The 18,065-nt window shown below is 32.8% G+C and overlaps 1 protein-coding gene across 1 annotated transcript; it reads left to right on the top strand.

Annotated features, from left to right (window-relative positions):
* Positions 1-6: 6 nt before the first annotated feature.
* LOC139516618 (mitochondrial fission 1 protein-like) lies at positions 7-16,706 on the top strand. Its single transcript, XM_071306816.1, has 5 exons — positions 7-124; positions 7,276-7,408; positions 7,627-7,706; positions 12,986-13,091; positions 15,434-16,706. The coding sequence occupies exons 1-5, from the start codon at positions 80-82 to the stop codon at positions 15,526-15,528; spliced, it is 459 nt and encodes a 152-aa protein (XP_071162917.1). The 5' UTR covers positions 7-79; the 3' UTR covers positions 15,529-16,706.
* The last annotated feature ends 1,359 nt before the right edge of the window (positions 16,707-18,065 follow it).

Below are 18,065 nucleotides of genomic sequence, written 5' to 3'. Positions count from 1 at the left end.
GCGCAATCTTGCTAATGTTTTAGGACAACTTATTGATATGAAATGTGGGAAAGCGTTTAATTGACATTGATTTCTAGAAATGGATCGGATTGTGAACGAAATTTGCGACGAAAATGACTTAAAGGTACGAATAAATGTCTAGTGTCTCTTCATACATTTGACCAAATCATGCAATATGGATAGAATATATGAAGGGAAAATAAACATACAAAAAACCTAAATTATAGTGTTGTCAAAGAAAGAAGGAGCCAGAGAGAAAAACACACAGTGGTCAGTGACCAGTCAGGGGACTTACTTAATGAGTGATTTAGAAGAGTGATTTTCTGAATCACTGATTCAAGTAACATTATGTTCATAAAGGTTGGAAGTTAGAGTTGTCTCTCTTTAATAATCACCTATTTAAGTAGCACAAATTAATCACTAGAAGAAGTGATTTAATCTTATTGTAGCTTCAAATATAGAATACTAATGATTCAGGGACTAATTATGTTTCTAAACTTATCAGAACCAACATCTGTGTTGTCTAGGATGACCAGGTGTTAAGAATTGCGCTAATATTAACGTACCTTTTTGCGGTACGGCAGCTATCTTTGTGACGTCGCGTTATTGTTATACTTTATGTTGTATTGAATAGAAACGTATAATGGCAGACGTAGTTCTATCTTTAACGCCTTAGATAACTTACGATAAAATACACAACGCAATATTCTACATTGGTGCCGTGACTTCAAACGGAGAGAATGGACATCAGCCGATTAAAATCCTTGAGAGCGGGGAACAAAGCAGCAGTAACAAAAGTTTTCAAAAAACTGGAGGAAGCCATCGGAGATTCACAAATAGACACGGAGGAAGTATCAACATTGCTCGAAGCAATTGAGAAGAAAAAGAAGACGTAAGCCTCAATAGATGAACAGATATTAAATGCAGTCGAATCAGAAGATATTACAAATGAAATTCTTGAAACAGATGAGTATTATTTAGATTTAGAGGGTAAAATTCGAAAATTTAAGAAGTTCTTAAAGCCCGTAACAAACGCAACATCTTCTATACTAGATTCAAACGCACCAGAGTTTGTTCTGTACACAAACCCCTTCACTCACACAAGTCAGCCATTATCTCAGTCAAGTTCGACCTCAAGTAATAACCATCGCCTACCAAAGCTATCTCTTCCCAATTTTAATGGAGACATTCTACAATGGCAATATTTCTGGGATTCATACGAGACCACGATTCATCACAATCACACATTAACTGACATTCAGAAATTTTCGTACTTGAACTCATTGCTTCAATTTGAAGCTGCAAACGTAATTTCAGGATTGACCATGACAAATCCAAACTACCACAAAGCAATTGAATTATTGAGAAACCGCTATGGGCAACCACATAAAATCATAAATGCATATATGAGAGCACTACTTGATATACCCGCACCACATGATACATTAGAAAGTTTGAGAACATTTCATGACAAATCAGAAGCTTACATACAGGGTCTAGAGTCTCTTGGACAATGTCAGGAAATGTACGGATCGCTATTGATACCAGTAATTCTCGGGAAGATACCGCATGAAGTATGAAAAAATATAACACGAGAAAACGGGAGCGACAGTTGGAATATTCAATCGCTTAGAAACGCGATAGGTAAAGAGATTTCTATTCAAGAGTCCGGATACGGAGATTATACGCAGACGTATTCAACCGCCACTCCTAGCGCAAATTTCATAACAGGCGTTAAACGAGTAACTACAGATAAAACCCGTCCGATAAACACAACAGACAAATCATTCAACTCGAATCGGAAGAAACAATGCACATATTGTGACGGAAACCACTGGCCTAACGAATGTAAAGATATCATAGATCACGATAAAAGAGTAGCCATTATAAAGGAAAGAGATTATGCTTTAATTGTTTAGGTAAGCATAAAATAGCCGATTGCAAATCCAAGAATATGTGTAAGTGTTGCCACCGGAAGCATCACTCTTCATTATGTAAACAGAACTCGTACTGAAATAAACATCATATTGAAACTGAACAATCGCAAAATAAAGTAGACACAGAAACTTCTATGTTGTATACCGCTAGCGAAGAAAGGTCCACTGTTTTACTGAAAACCGCATTCAGTCCAGTCGTTCACAAAAATACATGTACACTGTATAGATGTATTTACACATAGAATACTCTTTGACGAGGGAGCTCAGCGCTCATTTATAACGGAAGAACTAGCAGCTAAATTGGACATTAAAAAAGAAGGTTCTGAAACATTAAGTATAGCTACATTTGGAAGTACTACAAAAAAGGTGAGAAATCTTGACAAAACAACAATTAATCTTAACTCTACCGAAGGAGAATTAATCCCTATTAAAGTTTTAATTGTACCAACCATTGCTTCACCACTTCAAACTCACAACATAGGAATAACGCAGAAGTTTTCTTATTTACGTGGTCTACAATTAGCACACCCAGTCATGGATGGAGAGCAATTTGAAATATCCTTATTAATTGGAGGTGATTTCTACTGGGACATAGTTCAAGACAAAATAGTGCGTAGAAACGGTCCAACCGCAGTTAGCTCGAAAATTGGATATTTACTTTCCGGTCCTGTCCCTACACGAACCAGCAATGCATCTTTCTCAATGATGAATATACTAGTTTGTCACAAACAAGAAGAGTGCGATCTTGAACAATTTTGGAAGCTTGAATCGTTGGGAATTGACGTTAAAGAACAAAATGATCCAGACCTAGCTGAATCAATTGAAAATTACTTACAAACCTCTATTACGAAGAAAAATGATAAGTATATTGCGAAATTACCATGGAGAGAGAATGCGCCAGAACTACCGACAAATAAAGACATCGCAAAACGCAGAACGGAAAGCGTTATTCGTCGACTGAAGAAGGATCCGGAGATGTTCCAAAAGTATGGTGAGATAATTACAGACCAAGAACAAAGAGGATTCATTGAAAAGGTATGTGATGAAATTACATGCACAAACAAGGTTCATTACATTCCGCATCATCCCGTAAAAAAGGATTCAGTCACCACCCCGATACGCATAGTATATAACTGTAGCTGTAGAGCGAACGACAATAGCCCTTGTCTTAACGATTGCCTAGCAACATATCCACCAATTATGACTGATTTGACGGAGATATTAGTACGCTTTAGAATGTACAAATATGCAGTTACAGCAGATATTGAAAAAGCATTTTTGCATATTGAATTAGATGTTGATGACAGAGATGTCACAAGATTTTATTGGTTAGAAAATCACATGGACACAGAAAGCCGTTTGATTACTTACCGGTTTAAAGTTGTACTTTTCGGCGCCACCTGTTCGCCATTCATGTTAAGCGCCACACTAATGAAACATTTTAGAGACAATCCGTCAACTACATCAACTGAATTACAGAGAAACTTATACGTGGATAACGTTCTGACCAGTTTTACAGATGAACAATCACTTTTGAAATTCTACACGGAGTCAAGAAAATTATTGTCAGAAGCAGGATTCAACTTACGGTCTTGGAATTCTAATAGTACGGAATTACAGAACGTCGCAGGACTAGACAAGATCGGCGACAATGACGACATAGTCAAAATTTTAGGCATGAGATGGGATAGGGAATCCGATGATTTGAAATTTCAACAGATTGAATTTATGGAAAAGGACAAAATGATAACAAAACGTGAGGTTTTGCGCACATCGTCTAGAATTTTCAACCCCCTTGGATTAATCACGCCAATTACGGCGAAAGCTAAGCTGTTTATGCAGACTAATTATGGAAGGCAAAGTTGGATTGGGATGAATGTTTGTCCGACAAACTGAGAAGTAAATGGCAGGTAATAGCTTTAGATATCAAGGAGGCTACCAAAATAGTATTTCCACGAATGTTAACGGAAGGAGTATTTAACGAGAAAACGTCACTACATATTTTCACAGACGCCAGTCAGTTAGCATACGGAGCTTGTGCTTACTTAGTTACAGCAAATTCATCGATCCTTGTCATGGCTAAAAACAGAGTAGTACCCGTTAAACCGATTTCATTACCACGTTTAGAACTTATGGGCGCGCTTATCGGCGCCAGATTAGCAACGCATCTTCTTAAAGTCATAACAACAGAACATGTGTATATGTGGAGCGATAGTCAGATTGTTTTGAGTTGGATTAAATCGTCAAAAATATTAAAACCGTTCGTAGAAAATCGACTTAAAGAAATACGAAAATTAACAGAGAATGCTGAATGGAATTATTGTCCAACAGATGACAATCCAGCTGATTACTTAACTCGCGGAATTTACGCTTAACAACTTTATAACAACAGCTTATGGATGAACGGTCCACAATGGATTTTAAATCGTAAAAATTGGCCGACATGGACAAGGAAAATTGAAGATTGCAGCACGATGGTAACTGTTAGTGATGAAAATACAGAAGATGAAAGTACAAATGCTTCAACACAGACAATTTCATGTATAGATATACAACGATACAGATCTTTAGAAAAAGCAATTAGAGTAACAGCATACGTCTTGCGCTTTATACAGAATTTACGGAACTCAAGAGAACGAACAATCGGATTTATCAGTGTTGAGGAGCGATGTAAAGCATTAGAAGTTCTAATAGTAACAGCACAACAGCAAACATTTAAGGATGAAATTGAAAGCTTGAATTCATCTTCACAGAAAAAAGTGCAACTTGTTCGACAACTTAAACTTTATACAGACAAAAGCGGATTACTACGTTGTACCGGGAGAATACAAAACGCACCTGTTAAGGAGAGTACTAAATATCCGTTGTTATTGCCAACACACCACAGTCTTATGTCCTTTATCGTAATGGATGCACACACAAAGACTTTTCATGCCGGACTTAACAGTACAATCGCATATATTCAACAGAAATATTGGATACCGAGAATAAGACAGTGCGTAAAATCACAAATTCGTAAATGCGTTCAATGCATTAAAATATCAGGAATGCCTTACAGCGCACCCGATCCGCCACCGCTTCCTAAAGATCGAGTCAACTACGATTATCCTTTTTCAGTAACCGGCGTTGATTTCACAGGAGCTTTGTATACAAAAGGAAAACACAACGAATTAAGCAAAACATATATTTGTTTATTCACTTGCGCCGCTACACGAGCTATACACTTGGAGATAGTCACAGATTTAACCGAGGAGTCTTTCATGCTTGCTTTTAAAAGATTTGTCGCTAGAAGATCTACACCAAGGATTATGTTGTCCGATAATGCAACAACCTTCAAGGCAGCCGCCGAAAAGATTACAAGATCAAGCAAAGACAACCGAATACAAGAAAAACTTGCCGATCAAGGAACTGAGTGGAAATTTATACCCAACCGAGCACTGTGGTTTGGAGGCTTTTGGGAAAGCCTAATTGGACTCACGAAAAAGTCAATTAAAGTAATACTAGGAAAGTCATGTGTCACTACGGAAATGTTGAATACAATTGTAATCGAAATCGAGGGAACTCTAAATAATCGTCCTATAAATCACATTTCTACTGATATTAAAGATCCCGAACCGCTGACGCCAGCGCACCTGTTATATGGTCGTCGACTTGACAACCAATCGGAACAGAATATTGACAGTGTTACTTCAGAAGACTTGCACGTGAAACTGAATAAAAATCTACAGAGAAATAATGAACTAATCAACCATTTTCGCTCAAGATGGAAACACGAATATCTGACGTCACTCTGAATTCCACCGTACATCTGGAAGAAACGAACAAACAATACAAATAGGTGACATTGTACAAGTACACAATGACACAAATCGAATAATGTGGAAATTAGCAGTTGTACAAGATTTAGTTCGTGGAAAGGATGGACTCATTCGATCAGCTGTTATCAAGACCGACACAGGAATTACCAACCGTCCGATTGTGAAGCTCTATCCGTTGGAAATACGCAGTACACATGATGACAGTGAATGAACTTTTCTGCCCTGGAGAACTTTCTGCCCTGGAGAAATTAGTGGATGTATAGACTGTTCAATTAACTACGGTTATTATATAGACTTGTGAAAGTGTTAAATTATTCAGACGTGAACAGTTAAAAAACTATTGAGAGACTTTAACTATGATTTTATTTCATTTTATGTCACAATTTACGAATTTTTCATATTGTATTTCAAATTTAAGTTAAATATCATTTTCTGCGGCCCCAGAATGTTAAGAATTGCGCTAATATTAACGTACCTTTTTGCGGTACGGCCGCTATCTTTGTGACGTCGCGTTATTGTTATACTTTATGTTGTATTGAATAGAAACGTATAATGGCAGACGTAGTTCTATCTTTAACGCCTTAGATAACTTACGATAAAATACACAACGCAATATTCTACACCAGGTCATGTCAGGTGATGAACTTGTAATGAATTTAGGACAAGGACATAAAAATCACTTGTTTAAGTATCATACCTCAATTTCCTTCCAAATAATCACTTCTTTAAGTATGTAAGTATCATTATTCTAATAACCCCCACTAATTTCAACACCCCCAAACAGTGAAATTTTTATCGCGAACAGTAGATTTTTATTACATAATCTGAAAGATGAAACCTTGAACTGTACAGGAAAAATCTGTTAAGAAAGTATCAGTTCCTTAAGTAAGGCCATTATTATAGCATTTTATCCACTAAAATAGAATTTGCAGCTAAATTATTGCACCAAAGGCATAAACCTTTCTACTTAAAAGAAACAAAAAGTTCATTTTTTTTCAATTTTACTAATGAAAAGATATTTATCTAAACCTATGTGTTTAAAATTTTAGTAAAACTACAAAATCACAATTTATGACAAAATTTCGAATTTGCTACTTAAATAAGTGATTTAAAAATCACTCATTTAAGTAAGTCCCCTGACTGGTGACAGTGTACAGAACTGTCACTGTCAGAGAGACAGCAGTTCACAAAAAATATACTGCATTATTACACATTTAAAACCTTTTAAGGTTCACAACCCTGACCAAAAATGGGACTATATACACATATGCTCTGATAGCATTTATTGGATAGTGAAAGAGTTAAAAAAAAAAAGAAAAAAAAGAAGAAGAAAAGCAAGGCTAAATCTTTCAGTGACAGTGTGTAGTTAAACACAAGTTTACATATAATACACCTTATCGCTATTTAGAAATCTGTCAGTCTTAAACTTTTGATGTCATATTAACATACAGGCATACTTGTTGTAATTTTCTCCTCTGTAACTCCCCTTTCTCTACTTTCTGAATTTTTAATTTTTTCAGAAATTTCAGATCTTATATCAAGAGCAAGTCAAACGAGGTGTTGTTGATGAAAAAGCACAATTTGAATATGCTTGGTGTTTAATCAGGGGTAAAGCTCACTCTGATACAAAGAAAGGAATTGCACTTTTAGAAGGTAAAACTATTAACCATAGAAATATAGATGATATATTTAAGGTGTTGTCTCCTTAAACCATGGACTTGTTTTCATTATAATTATGGCAATCTTCCATTGCAAATACAATGTACTGATTAAAAATTGAAATACAGAGAATATTGGAGAGATTAATGAATATTGAAGGACAGATTCCAATTTATAAACTTATACATACCGTATACATGTTTTTTTTTCAGATTTATTTAGAAGAATAAAGGAAGATGAAGGAAAAAGAGATTATTTATTTTGTTTATCACTTGGATATACAAGGTTAAAAGTGAGTATTATTTATATTATTTTTTTGTTAGATGGTTTAAATTTCAGGTTTTAAGCAAGTCAAAAGCCTGTGTTTCAGTGCTTGATTGTTGCTGTATATATTTGTTGTTTCATTTTGTACATAAATCAGACTGTTAGTTTTTTAGTTTGAATTGTTTTATATCTGTGTTTTTTTTTGCCTTTTATAGCTTACTTTGTAGTATGGGTTATGGGTTCTGGGTTATGCTCATTGTCAAATGTTGTACTGTGACCTATATAGTTGTTAACTTTTATGTTTCTGGTGAAGAGTTGTCTCTTAAGAAATGATACCACATCTTTTTGTTTTTATATTCTCAAATTTCAGCAAACTTAAACATTTGTTTAAAAACATACATATTTACAGAGTCTTTAATTTCCTTTTAATTAAATCAAAAAGGATAAATCATTAGGTGACAACTTGTCCTCGTTTGAATTAAATCGGATAAAAAATATTGCTCCTAGAAGCAATTTTTATTCCGATAGGCCAAATTTCAAGTGTCTTCTCCTCTACAATTAGAAAAAAACTGTTTTGAAACTGAAGGGAATTGATGGTAAGAAGACAATTTGTATCTATGAATCAGAATGCATCACTTAACCCAATGTTCATGCGTCAAGTTTTGATTATAAATACTAGCTAAGCTCTGTTATCAGAATTATCACTGAGCTGTGAATAAGTATTTAAGATAAGCAATAATAACTCATATTCATTGAAACCATTTGGGAATTCACATTTTCACCATAAAATTTGTAGACAAATATTTTAAAACAGAATTTCGATGAAGGACTTATAGAATCCATTACAAATCTTAAGTTATTTAAATCAGGTTAAAAATTTGCAGTATTTTCCTGAGTCTTCTGCTTTAAAAATGATGATGGTGCATTGGTGATTAACATCCAGTAGCAAAAACTACATTCATATCGGGATGAACTTCTGTTCAAACTAACTGGTGTTTTTTAACGTCCTTGACAGGCTTGTAAGCCCTTGCATGATGGGCTCTGAAAATTTACACAGGGAACAACAAAGAATAGAGAAAAATGGTACTAGAAGTTAATGAATGGCAAAAAATGTTCTTAAAATCATATAGAATAGAAAAAGTTTTCTAAAGAATAAAGAATATAGAAATTAAGATCCCCTCCCTAGACCTTATTACTACATTGTATCAAAATATTAAAGGCATATAAATTATGTAGTAATATCTTCAGAACCATAAACTACTGTGGATTCATTTATTTTCGTGGGTATCAATTTTCGTGGAGAGAGAAAAAAGACGTTTCGTGGTATACGTAAATTCGTGGATCGCTGATAACAAAAAAAAAATAAAAAAATTCGTGAATTTCTTTGTGATTTAGGAGGTCATATAACCTCCTTGTTTGATCAATAATAAAAAAAAAAAAAAAAAGGAATCCACTGAAAAAGTTTTGAATTGTCAAAATTCTCGCTTGGTCATTTTAAGTTAACGTCTTCATTGAAAACTTCTATTGCAATAATGGACAAAGACAACTAATTATTTGTTTGTTTTACAATTTATAAATGCTTGTCGGAATTCTATAAGGCAATCAAAACTTTTTGATTGGAAGCTCCTATCCCTAATCACGATATAATAAACAGTCCTATAAGTAAAAGGTGTGAAAATAAATGTTCCTGTCATAAACAATATAACCTACGGGCAATATTGCCGTACTTAATCCTATTGATTTTCAATCACTAGTAAACCAAACTATGACAAGGTAGTTAACAACTTGCAGTTATTTTCCATGAACAGTTTTAATCAAATTTAAAAAGTAAATTATCACTGATATTCGATATATTTATTATTGATTTAATTAAAATACTTGTATCTTCATTCAATAAAAAACACGTGTTATATTACAATGTTCATCGCTATTCAACACCATACTAAAACTGCACAACATAACCGAAAATAAGCATCCGACTCCATACATATTTATCGGGATTATACTTCGTTGAATTCTTAAATTCGTTGTTCGCTGTGACCCACGAAACCCACGAAAATTGGTATACCACGAATAAAAATGAATCCACAGTATACAGACTACAAGAAGCCTCTTGTTTTTAAATAGATAAAACTCTTATATTTAATTATCATTACAAAAATTTAATATATATCTAAAATTATCTTGTTCATGCAGGCATATAAATCAGTTTTCATTTAAAATAAAGAATATTCAAATTTGTATAGTTTAGCAGAGTGTGAACTCCCTATTAAAGTGGCACACCCTGTGTAAAGATGACCATCTTTGTTTAGAGCCAGAGAATATGGGCCATCTATTTCATTTGTCCTTGTAGAGTAATATTCAAGAATTTCTCCATCACAGGTCAAAATATGTAAGCTATGGTTGTACGGGTCTGCCAAAACAATCTTGTCTGATTGTGTTGTAATTACATCTCTTGGTTGAAATTGTTTGTCAGGTTTGGTATGAAGACCTGTGTAAATTTGTAAAATGTCTCCATTTTGCTTAAGCACAACAAGTCTTCCTCTACCTTCCTTGTCCAGCTGGTCAACAACACATATATTACCACATTTTGTTGAAGTAATCCGAAAAGGAACTTTGAATAGTGGATTTCCATTGCTTTGTTCGTATTCCATGAGGTGCCCGCCTCCCTTGTCCATTACAATCACAGAGCGCTTTCCTTCAGCAGTAAATGCTGATCCTGCAGGAATAACACCTATTATTATTTTCTGGTCCCTTGTAACATGAATTCCAGCGGTTATTAATGGTGTAATGTCAAACTTGGAATCAGTCATTTGTCCAGTTTTCCCGCTTATTAACTTCAACTTCTCTCCTGCAACTGACAAAAGAATATCATAAGGAGAAATAGCTGCCATGTCATAAACCCTGATGTTAAAACTGGATAAAATTTTGATGCTGTCTTTTTCTGGTTTAACATGTTGCACAACTTCAAGTGCATTGTCCCCTAACCATACAGAATCGTCTTGGTAGGAACATGCAAGAAGATGAATATTTTTCATATCTGTAGTAAACTCGTTGATGACTTTGAGCTGCAATAACTCCTTGCTTATTTTGCCTATATCTTTGATATCTAAAATCCTATGAGTTCCAGCATTTTCCAATTTTGAATGAATTGTATCCTTGCATCTGCTACACATCAGCATTGCACACTCCTGACATTTCCACTGGACTTTATTATCTCCCTTGCACTGCAGGCAGCCATCTTGAATTTGTTCTTGTTGTATTGTTTTTACTTTTATTGACTTGGTTGTAGCCATTTTTATAAAATGTCATCTCACTCCTCACTTCACATGTACACTACATTATTTCTCAGAAGTTAATAAATAATATGATGTAAAAATTTGAATCGCATAATGATTTAGGTTAGGTTTTTCATATTTGATTACATGTACTTCTCAGAATTTAAACAGAAAAATAAGGTCATGATCATTTAAAATACAACTAAATGAAAACCACAAGTATCAGACAATAGATTATAGTACATCAATGTATTGTGGAAAGTCACATGATTTAGGTGGTGATTTAATTTTTGACATGATTATAATTTTAAAATGTAGTTTAACAATTCATAATATATTATCAGTGATCTGAAATTTGAATAGTTATACAGACTCATATATATATAATAGGAAATTTAAACAAAGTGTAATTTGATATATGATGCAAATGTAATGTGTATGTATCACATGTTAACAAGGTAAAGGAGAGAGGTTTAGATTTTAAATTGTTAAATTTCAAAATAGTTAAAAAAAATCTTGTGTTAAAGGTAGATCATGTGTCTTCTTCCTCTTGTCGAATTGTAAAATAGCAGAATGCAGTTTTATGGTCTAGATCTTTAATAAGAAATGGCAATTTTTAAAGAGGAAAGTGGTTCATTGAATATGTTTGTAACAGAGAGGCAGAACTCATGACTTAAAATTACAATGAAGAACATTATGTGTTTTATCTCAATATCACAACTGTATATTAAAACTTTTTTTGTAAGATTTATTTTTCATCTTTGCCAAAAAAGGGGAGATAAATCAGACTCCAATCTTTTTGAAGGAATGGAAGTATTTTATCTATTTTATTTGGGAGCAAGAAAATGAGTCTGTGACTCCACTTATTGTTGTTGAGATTGCATTCTTGCAACACCCTTAAGTGGTTGGCTTTCAAGATAGTTCTCAACTAAAATTTACAGACTTAATTATACCCCACGCAGGAATAATGTTTTTGACCCGTCAGTCCGTCAGTCCTGTTTCTTGTCATCTCAACTCCTCTCAAACCACACAACAGAATTTCACGAAACCTTTTCAGATAATAAGGGCATACTACGTAGTTGTGCATATCGACGGGAAATTGCGATTCAATTTTTTTTCTAGGAGTTACGCACCTTTGAACTTATTTACTTTAATGTACTACTGCAACAGTTTGTCATCGCAACTCCTATCAAACCACACAACAGATTTTCACGAAACCTTTTCGGATAATAAGGACATACTATGTAGTTGTGCAAATCGACGGGAAATTGCGATTCAATTTTTTTTCTAGGAGTTTTGCCCCTTTGAACTTATTTGCATCAATGTACTACTGCAACAGTTTGTCATCGCAACTCCTGTCAAACCACACAACAGAATTTCACGAAACTTTTTCAGATAATAAGAACATACTATGTAGTTGTGCAAATCGACGGGTAAATTGCGATTCAATTTTTTTTCTAGGAGCCTCTTTGAACTTATTTGCTTCAATGTACTTCTGCAACAGTTTGTCATCTCAACTCCTCTGAAACCGAACAACAGAATTTCATGAAATTTTGTAGATAATAAGGACATACTATTTAGATGTGCATATTGGCATATTCTCCAATAACAATGTGGGGACGTGGGGTATGTGAGCGTGCTCACTAAGGTTCTAATTTTGAGAGAAAAAAAAACTCATCCTTTCAATAAATTATTAATCACATATATTAAATCAGATATTTGTAATTTGTGTTGAGAATGTGTAGAAACTTTCTTGTCAAGTAAATATAGTTTGAGCATGCTGTATAAACCTATATGTGTTCCTGACTTAAAATATCAATGATGTTCAAGTAAAATTTCAAATTAGAGTTATCTTCCTTTGTCCATAATTGTATTTTAACCAACTATATTTTAAAGCTCAACACAAGGACATATTTAATTTTTAGATCCCACAGAAAAAAGAATGCAAAATTTGTTTGGAAGTTGTAATATATGAAAATTAAGCATAGAATGATTTGCTGTTAAAAGAATTTTCTTTATAATTTTGTAGGAATATGAAGATGCATTAAAATATGCGAAGGCCCTATTAAAAGTTGAGCCGGAAAATAGACAAGCACAAGGCTTAAAACATTATATAGAGGATAAAATGAAGAAAGGTAAGATCTTCAATCTTGTGTAGAGTAATTTCAAGGTGTGCACAAAAACACCTTATCAAGTGGAATACACAAAACCTCCTTCTCGAAAGGTATACACAGATACACTTTTAATAAAAGGTATACACAAACAGACCTTATCAAAAGTTATTCACAAAAAGACCTTATCAAAAGGTATAAGATAAGAATTTTTATAATCGAATCAAGAACCCATAAAGTGCATCATTTTACAACAATATTATGCACAATGTGTGGGAAAAAAACCTAATCAGAAATCTAATACCATACATTATTGACAGGATCATGAGGGGGAGGACAGGGGGGTACCCTTCTGCCTTCTCCCACCCCTCTTTTCCTTTCTCCTACCCCTCTTCTCCTTATTTTTTTTTTTTTAATTTACTGGAAAAAAGAGAGATATTTTATTTTTTTCTCCAACTTTTTCTCCTTTCTCCCAGCCTTCCTCTCCTTTCTCCCACCCCCTTTCTCCTTTCTCCTACCCCCTTTCTCCCTGTCTCCCTTACCCCTGTCCTCCCCCTCGATCATGTGTCTTACATAACTATTATATCAAATCTCATAATAATAAAAATATTTTGTTTACATCTGGATCTTATTTCTTAACCTTTAATAATGTAATTTCCTAGGCACATGCGAGTTGGTAAATGCTCATTTGTGAACAGCCAGAAATATTTTTTATCCTTAGGTAGTTCTTTAAAATTAGGACAAAAAGTGTTTAATTTATCAATTAATAATTTACTCTGTTCATTATATAAAGGACAATTTACTGTAAAATGGGTCTCATCTTGAATAGAATATGATCCATGTGATAAGCAGTGATGACATAGACGTTGAGTTCTCTCAGTCTCTATGTATTTGTTACTATATCTGTCTTTCTCAATTTTAAGATCATGAGCACTTATTCTCATTTTACATATAGCTCTTCTTATATTAAAATCTTTAATTTATAAATAAGCCTCCTTTACGAAGTCAGTCTTGAGGTTGAAATAATTTTCTAATTTACTATTATCTTGTGATAAGGTATCAGATCTTTGTCCACCCAAAATGTTTTAAAACTGTTACAAAGTATACATTTTACAAATTTTATTAGTTTATTGAGCTTTGTATTCAAATTTGTATATCAAGTGATTGAAGTACATATCTCATAGATGAATACCAACAATAAATGTTTCCTGCATCTAAAATTTTATTACAAACATAAGCATCATAAAGTAACCCTTCGTCCAATTTGTTAAGCCTGTGTACATATTTTACCATAGATATAATGACAGAAAAATAAAGAGGAAATCTTGCAACTTCTGATAACACTGCAATTTGAGGCTTTTTTTATTTACACCAAGAATATACTTTAGATATCTGAAATGTGATTTTTCCAAATAATCATTTATGTAGATTAATTCAAAAAGATAATCACTTTTTTTTTTGCAAGCGGCAGAGTTAATCTTAATTGAACCTCTAATTTCACTACAATATAATAAAATTACATAAAAATACCTTAAAAACAGTTTATCAAATGAACTGATTTTACTTTTCATGAGATTAAATCATCTTCTATTAATACATAAATTCAATCTTTAAGTAAGCTTTTAACTTCATATAATAGAACTTGGGCATATGGATAGATTGTACAAGTACACAAATGTATATACAATTTATATTACATATGTTTTAGTTTGATGAGCGTTAATAAGCTAGTTTTCGGTTGGTATATTGTAATTAATCACTTGGTTTTGTTCTACTGTTCCATTAATTATCTCCCCTTATCATACATTCTTGTTATGGATAACTGGAGATTTTGAGGTATTTATCAATGAGACAAAGACTCCGGCAACCCAAGAAAAAAGAAGACGTTTTGAGCTCAACATAGGGTCAACAATAAACAAGTGTCTAATCAATATGTCAACCTCTAAATCAACCTGGCTCTTGAAAATTAATAGCATATTCAGGAAATTACAAAATAACAACATTGAGATATATCTAAATACAACACTGATAAGATTCCTGACTTTGGACAGATACATGAAGATGATGAATATTCAGAATTTTTTTATAGCTGACTATGCAATATGGGCTTTGCTCATTTTTGAAGGCCGTACAGTGACCTATAATTTCTGTGTCATTTTAGTCTCTTGTGGAGAGTTGTCTCATTTGCAATCATACTACATCTTCTTTTTTTTTTATATTAAACTAGTGTATTGTTTGTAAAATATGTATTTGAATTTCATATTCTTATATTATATATATGAGGTCACACTTAGACATTTATAGAAATAAGTTCAAAGATATTTTAAGATGATATCATATGATTTTTGATTTTATTCTGTTTACAGATGGTTTGATGGGCATGGCAATAGTGGGCGGAGCTGCACTGGCTATAGGAGGTCTTGTTGGATTAGGAGTTGCTTTAACAAAAAAGCTGAATTAACAAACTATTTATAGGGGATCATTACATTGAGGACCAAAATAATATGTTTGTTTTCCTGTATTTGAAACAAACCATTATATTTTTTATGTCAACATGTTTGTTATCCTGTCCCTATAAGAACTAGTTTATTGTGTTCTGTATCATTTGTTTGAGGGATTTCACTATTTTTATTTTGACAAAAATTGCCGAAAAATACATAACTCAGAACTTTATTTTAATGGAAGCTGTAACTGAACATAAGAAATTTGACATGATAATAAGACTACACAAACTATTGAGTAGGGTCAGAAATATGAACTTTAATAAATAGCAAAAAGCAGCTTTCCATTCAGTGATTTAGTGCTAATGATAGTAATGTATACTTACAAAAAATAAATATAAAATATGTAAATTTACACAATTTTTGTATTTTGTTGTAATCAAACAATTAATTTGTAAGAAATTAATATTGAATTGAAGAGTGAGATTTATTGTTTTTTTGTGTTTTTTTCTACTGTTTTAATATTTTGAGAATGGACATTTTCTGGAATATTCTTTCAAGGGTTTGAGAGAATTTACATGGATTTATTGCTGACTCGACAAAGGATATCTAAATAATATATATTTTATGCATACATTTGTCATTTGCTGTTTATTTACAGAATGAAATAGGTGCCCTGCAACTCTTTTATCAAAAATTCTTGTGACCAAAAATCACTTAAAAGTCATTTATAAAAAGCAAATTCATTTACACGTAAACTACAAACTTTTTATTAATGCATGGGGATGAGTATCCCAATGTTAAGAACTTCCTTAAATTGCACTAATAAAAATCATATATTCATCTTTTTCAAAAATTGCAAAAATAAATACACAGGATAAATTCTGAATTTACAGTACTTGCTTGAATAGAACACTCAATGAATCAATACAAGTTAAGCCTTTTTAAATGAGCAATTGTCAGGTCCCCCTCTCCTTGCAAAGTTTTAATAGAGTTTTATGTATACAACCATATTTATGTGCCAATCATGTTATGTTAATTTTGTTTCATGTTTTGTCTTGTGAAAGTTTAAATTAAAAGTTTGCATTTATTACATGCATTGTGTATTTTAATAACAAGGTACTTGTAGCAAAATTCAAGTATGATTCCTGTACATTTTTTTTATGAAAACTAACTTGAAAATAAAAATTTGAGTTGATACTCTTTTTTGTTACTATTTTTTTACTGTTATATACATTTCTGATTTATAAGTACTGTTCATAACTATTTTCTTATAAAGCTGGATTACACAACTAACAGGCTATTATTTCAACTTGGAATAAGTTTTAATTATGGAAGTGGCTTCATTTCTTATGCTTGAAATATTTAAAAAAATCCATGTTTATTCTGTATTATAATGTTTTGAGTGGTGCATAACACAATATATTTTGTATCATCATTCTATTGAAAATGTTTTAACTTCTTTGTAATAGAAAGTGTTGTGTTCTGCACATAACATTAATATACAGAGTAAACATTAAATTTATTAAAACTTTCAAGCACTAGAAATTATGCAAATTCCATAGTTAAAAATAATTCCAAGTTGAAATAATAACCTGTTAACTGCAAATACAACCCTCATTTAATGAATGTCTTACCGGGATGTCAATAAAACAATAGACCGGTTGAAGAATGCAAATGTTTTGTGCGAGTAACTCTGAAAATTTTCAACAAAGATCAATAACCTTCAAATTTTATAGAATGTTTGTAAATACAGTGAATCATAGATTAGTGAATTCACTCATCCGGATAAATGTGCAGATTTTCCAAGTGATGAAACAATCTTAATAAAGTTTCAGCAACATTCCAAACATGTCAATAGACAACATCCATACACTGTTGTTGCATTGGCTAATAGCTTTCAAACATTTGAAATTACATGTTAGATAGGCAAAATTTTTGTGGTATGAATGCCAATAGGACAAATGTTCACCATAAGAGCTAGAATGTTAGAAACAATTTGATTACCTAACAACCTTCAACAATGAGCAAAACCTTGAACTTTCAATAAGCTAAAGTTTTTGTGGTTTGGTCTATTTCTGAGATACTATATGCAATAGGGTCACTATATTTTGTGAAAGGAATGACTAATGTGTACAAATGACCTGGATTTCATTTTGATGATTTATTTTTCGATGTTTAGTTGTGTTAGCATTTAAGATGCCTAAGCAATAGGTTAGCTTTTCTTGCTATATGGAATGATTGAGGCGTACATGTCTCTGGCGGTTTCCTTTAATGATGTAGTGTTTATGGTTTGGTCTGCCTTCAAGGATAAGCTTTATCTTACCTCCAATAGATTTATGGGGATATCATTGGTTAATGGACTACACGTGGTGACTATGTATATTTGATATAGGGTGTCACATTGTTAGTTACCATATAGGGTTAGCAACCATATGGGGTTAGTAAGGAGTTACTACCCTTTCAAAACAAAAAAGATGCCACAACCCTTTCTAAAAGCAACACGATGTTGAGGAAAAATCTGAAAGGATTCAACAGACGAAGAAATTGACGATGA

The sequence above is a fragment of the Mytilus edulis genome, chromosome 3 (assembly GCF_963676685.1).
Source record: "Mytilus edulis chromosome 3, xbMytEdul2.2, whole genome shotgun sequence".
NCBI lineage: Eukaryota > Metazoa > Mollusca > Bivalvia > Mytilida > Mytilidae > Mytilus > Mytilus edulis.
The sequence above is the reverse complement of the archived record's forward strand: the minus strand, read 5'-3'. Positions and strand labels throughout refer to the sequence as shown.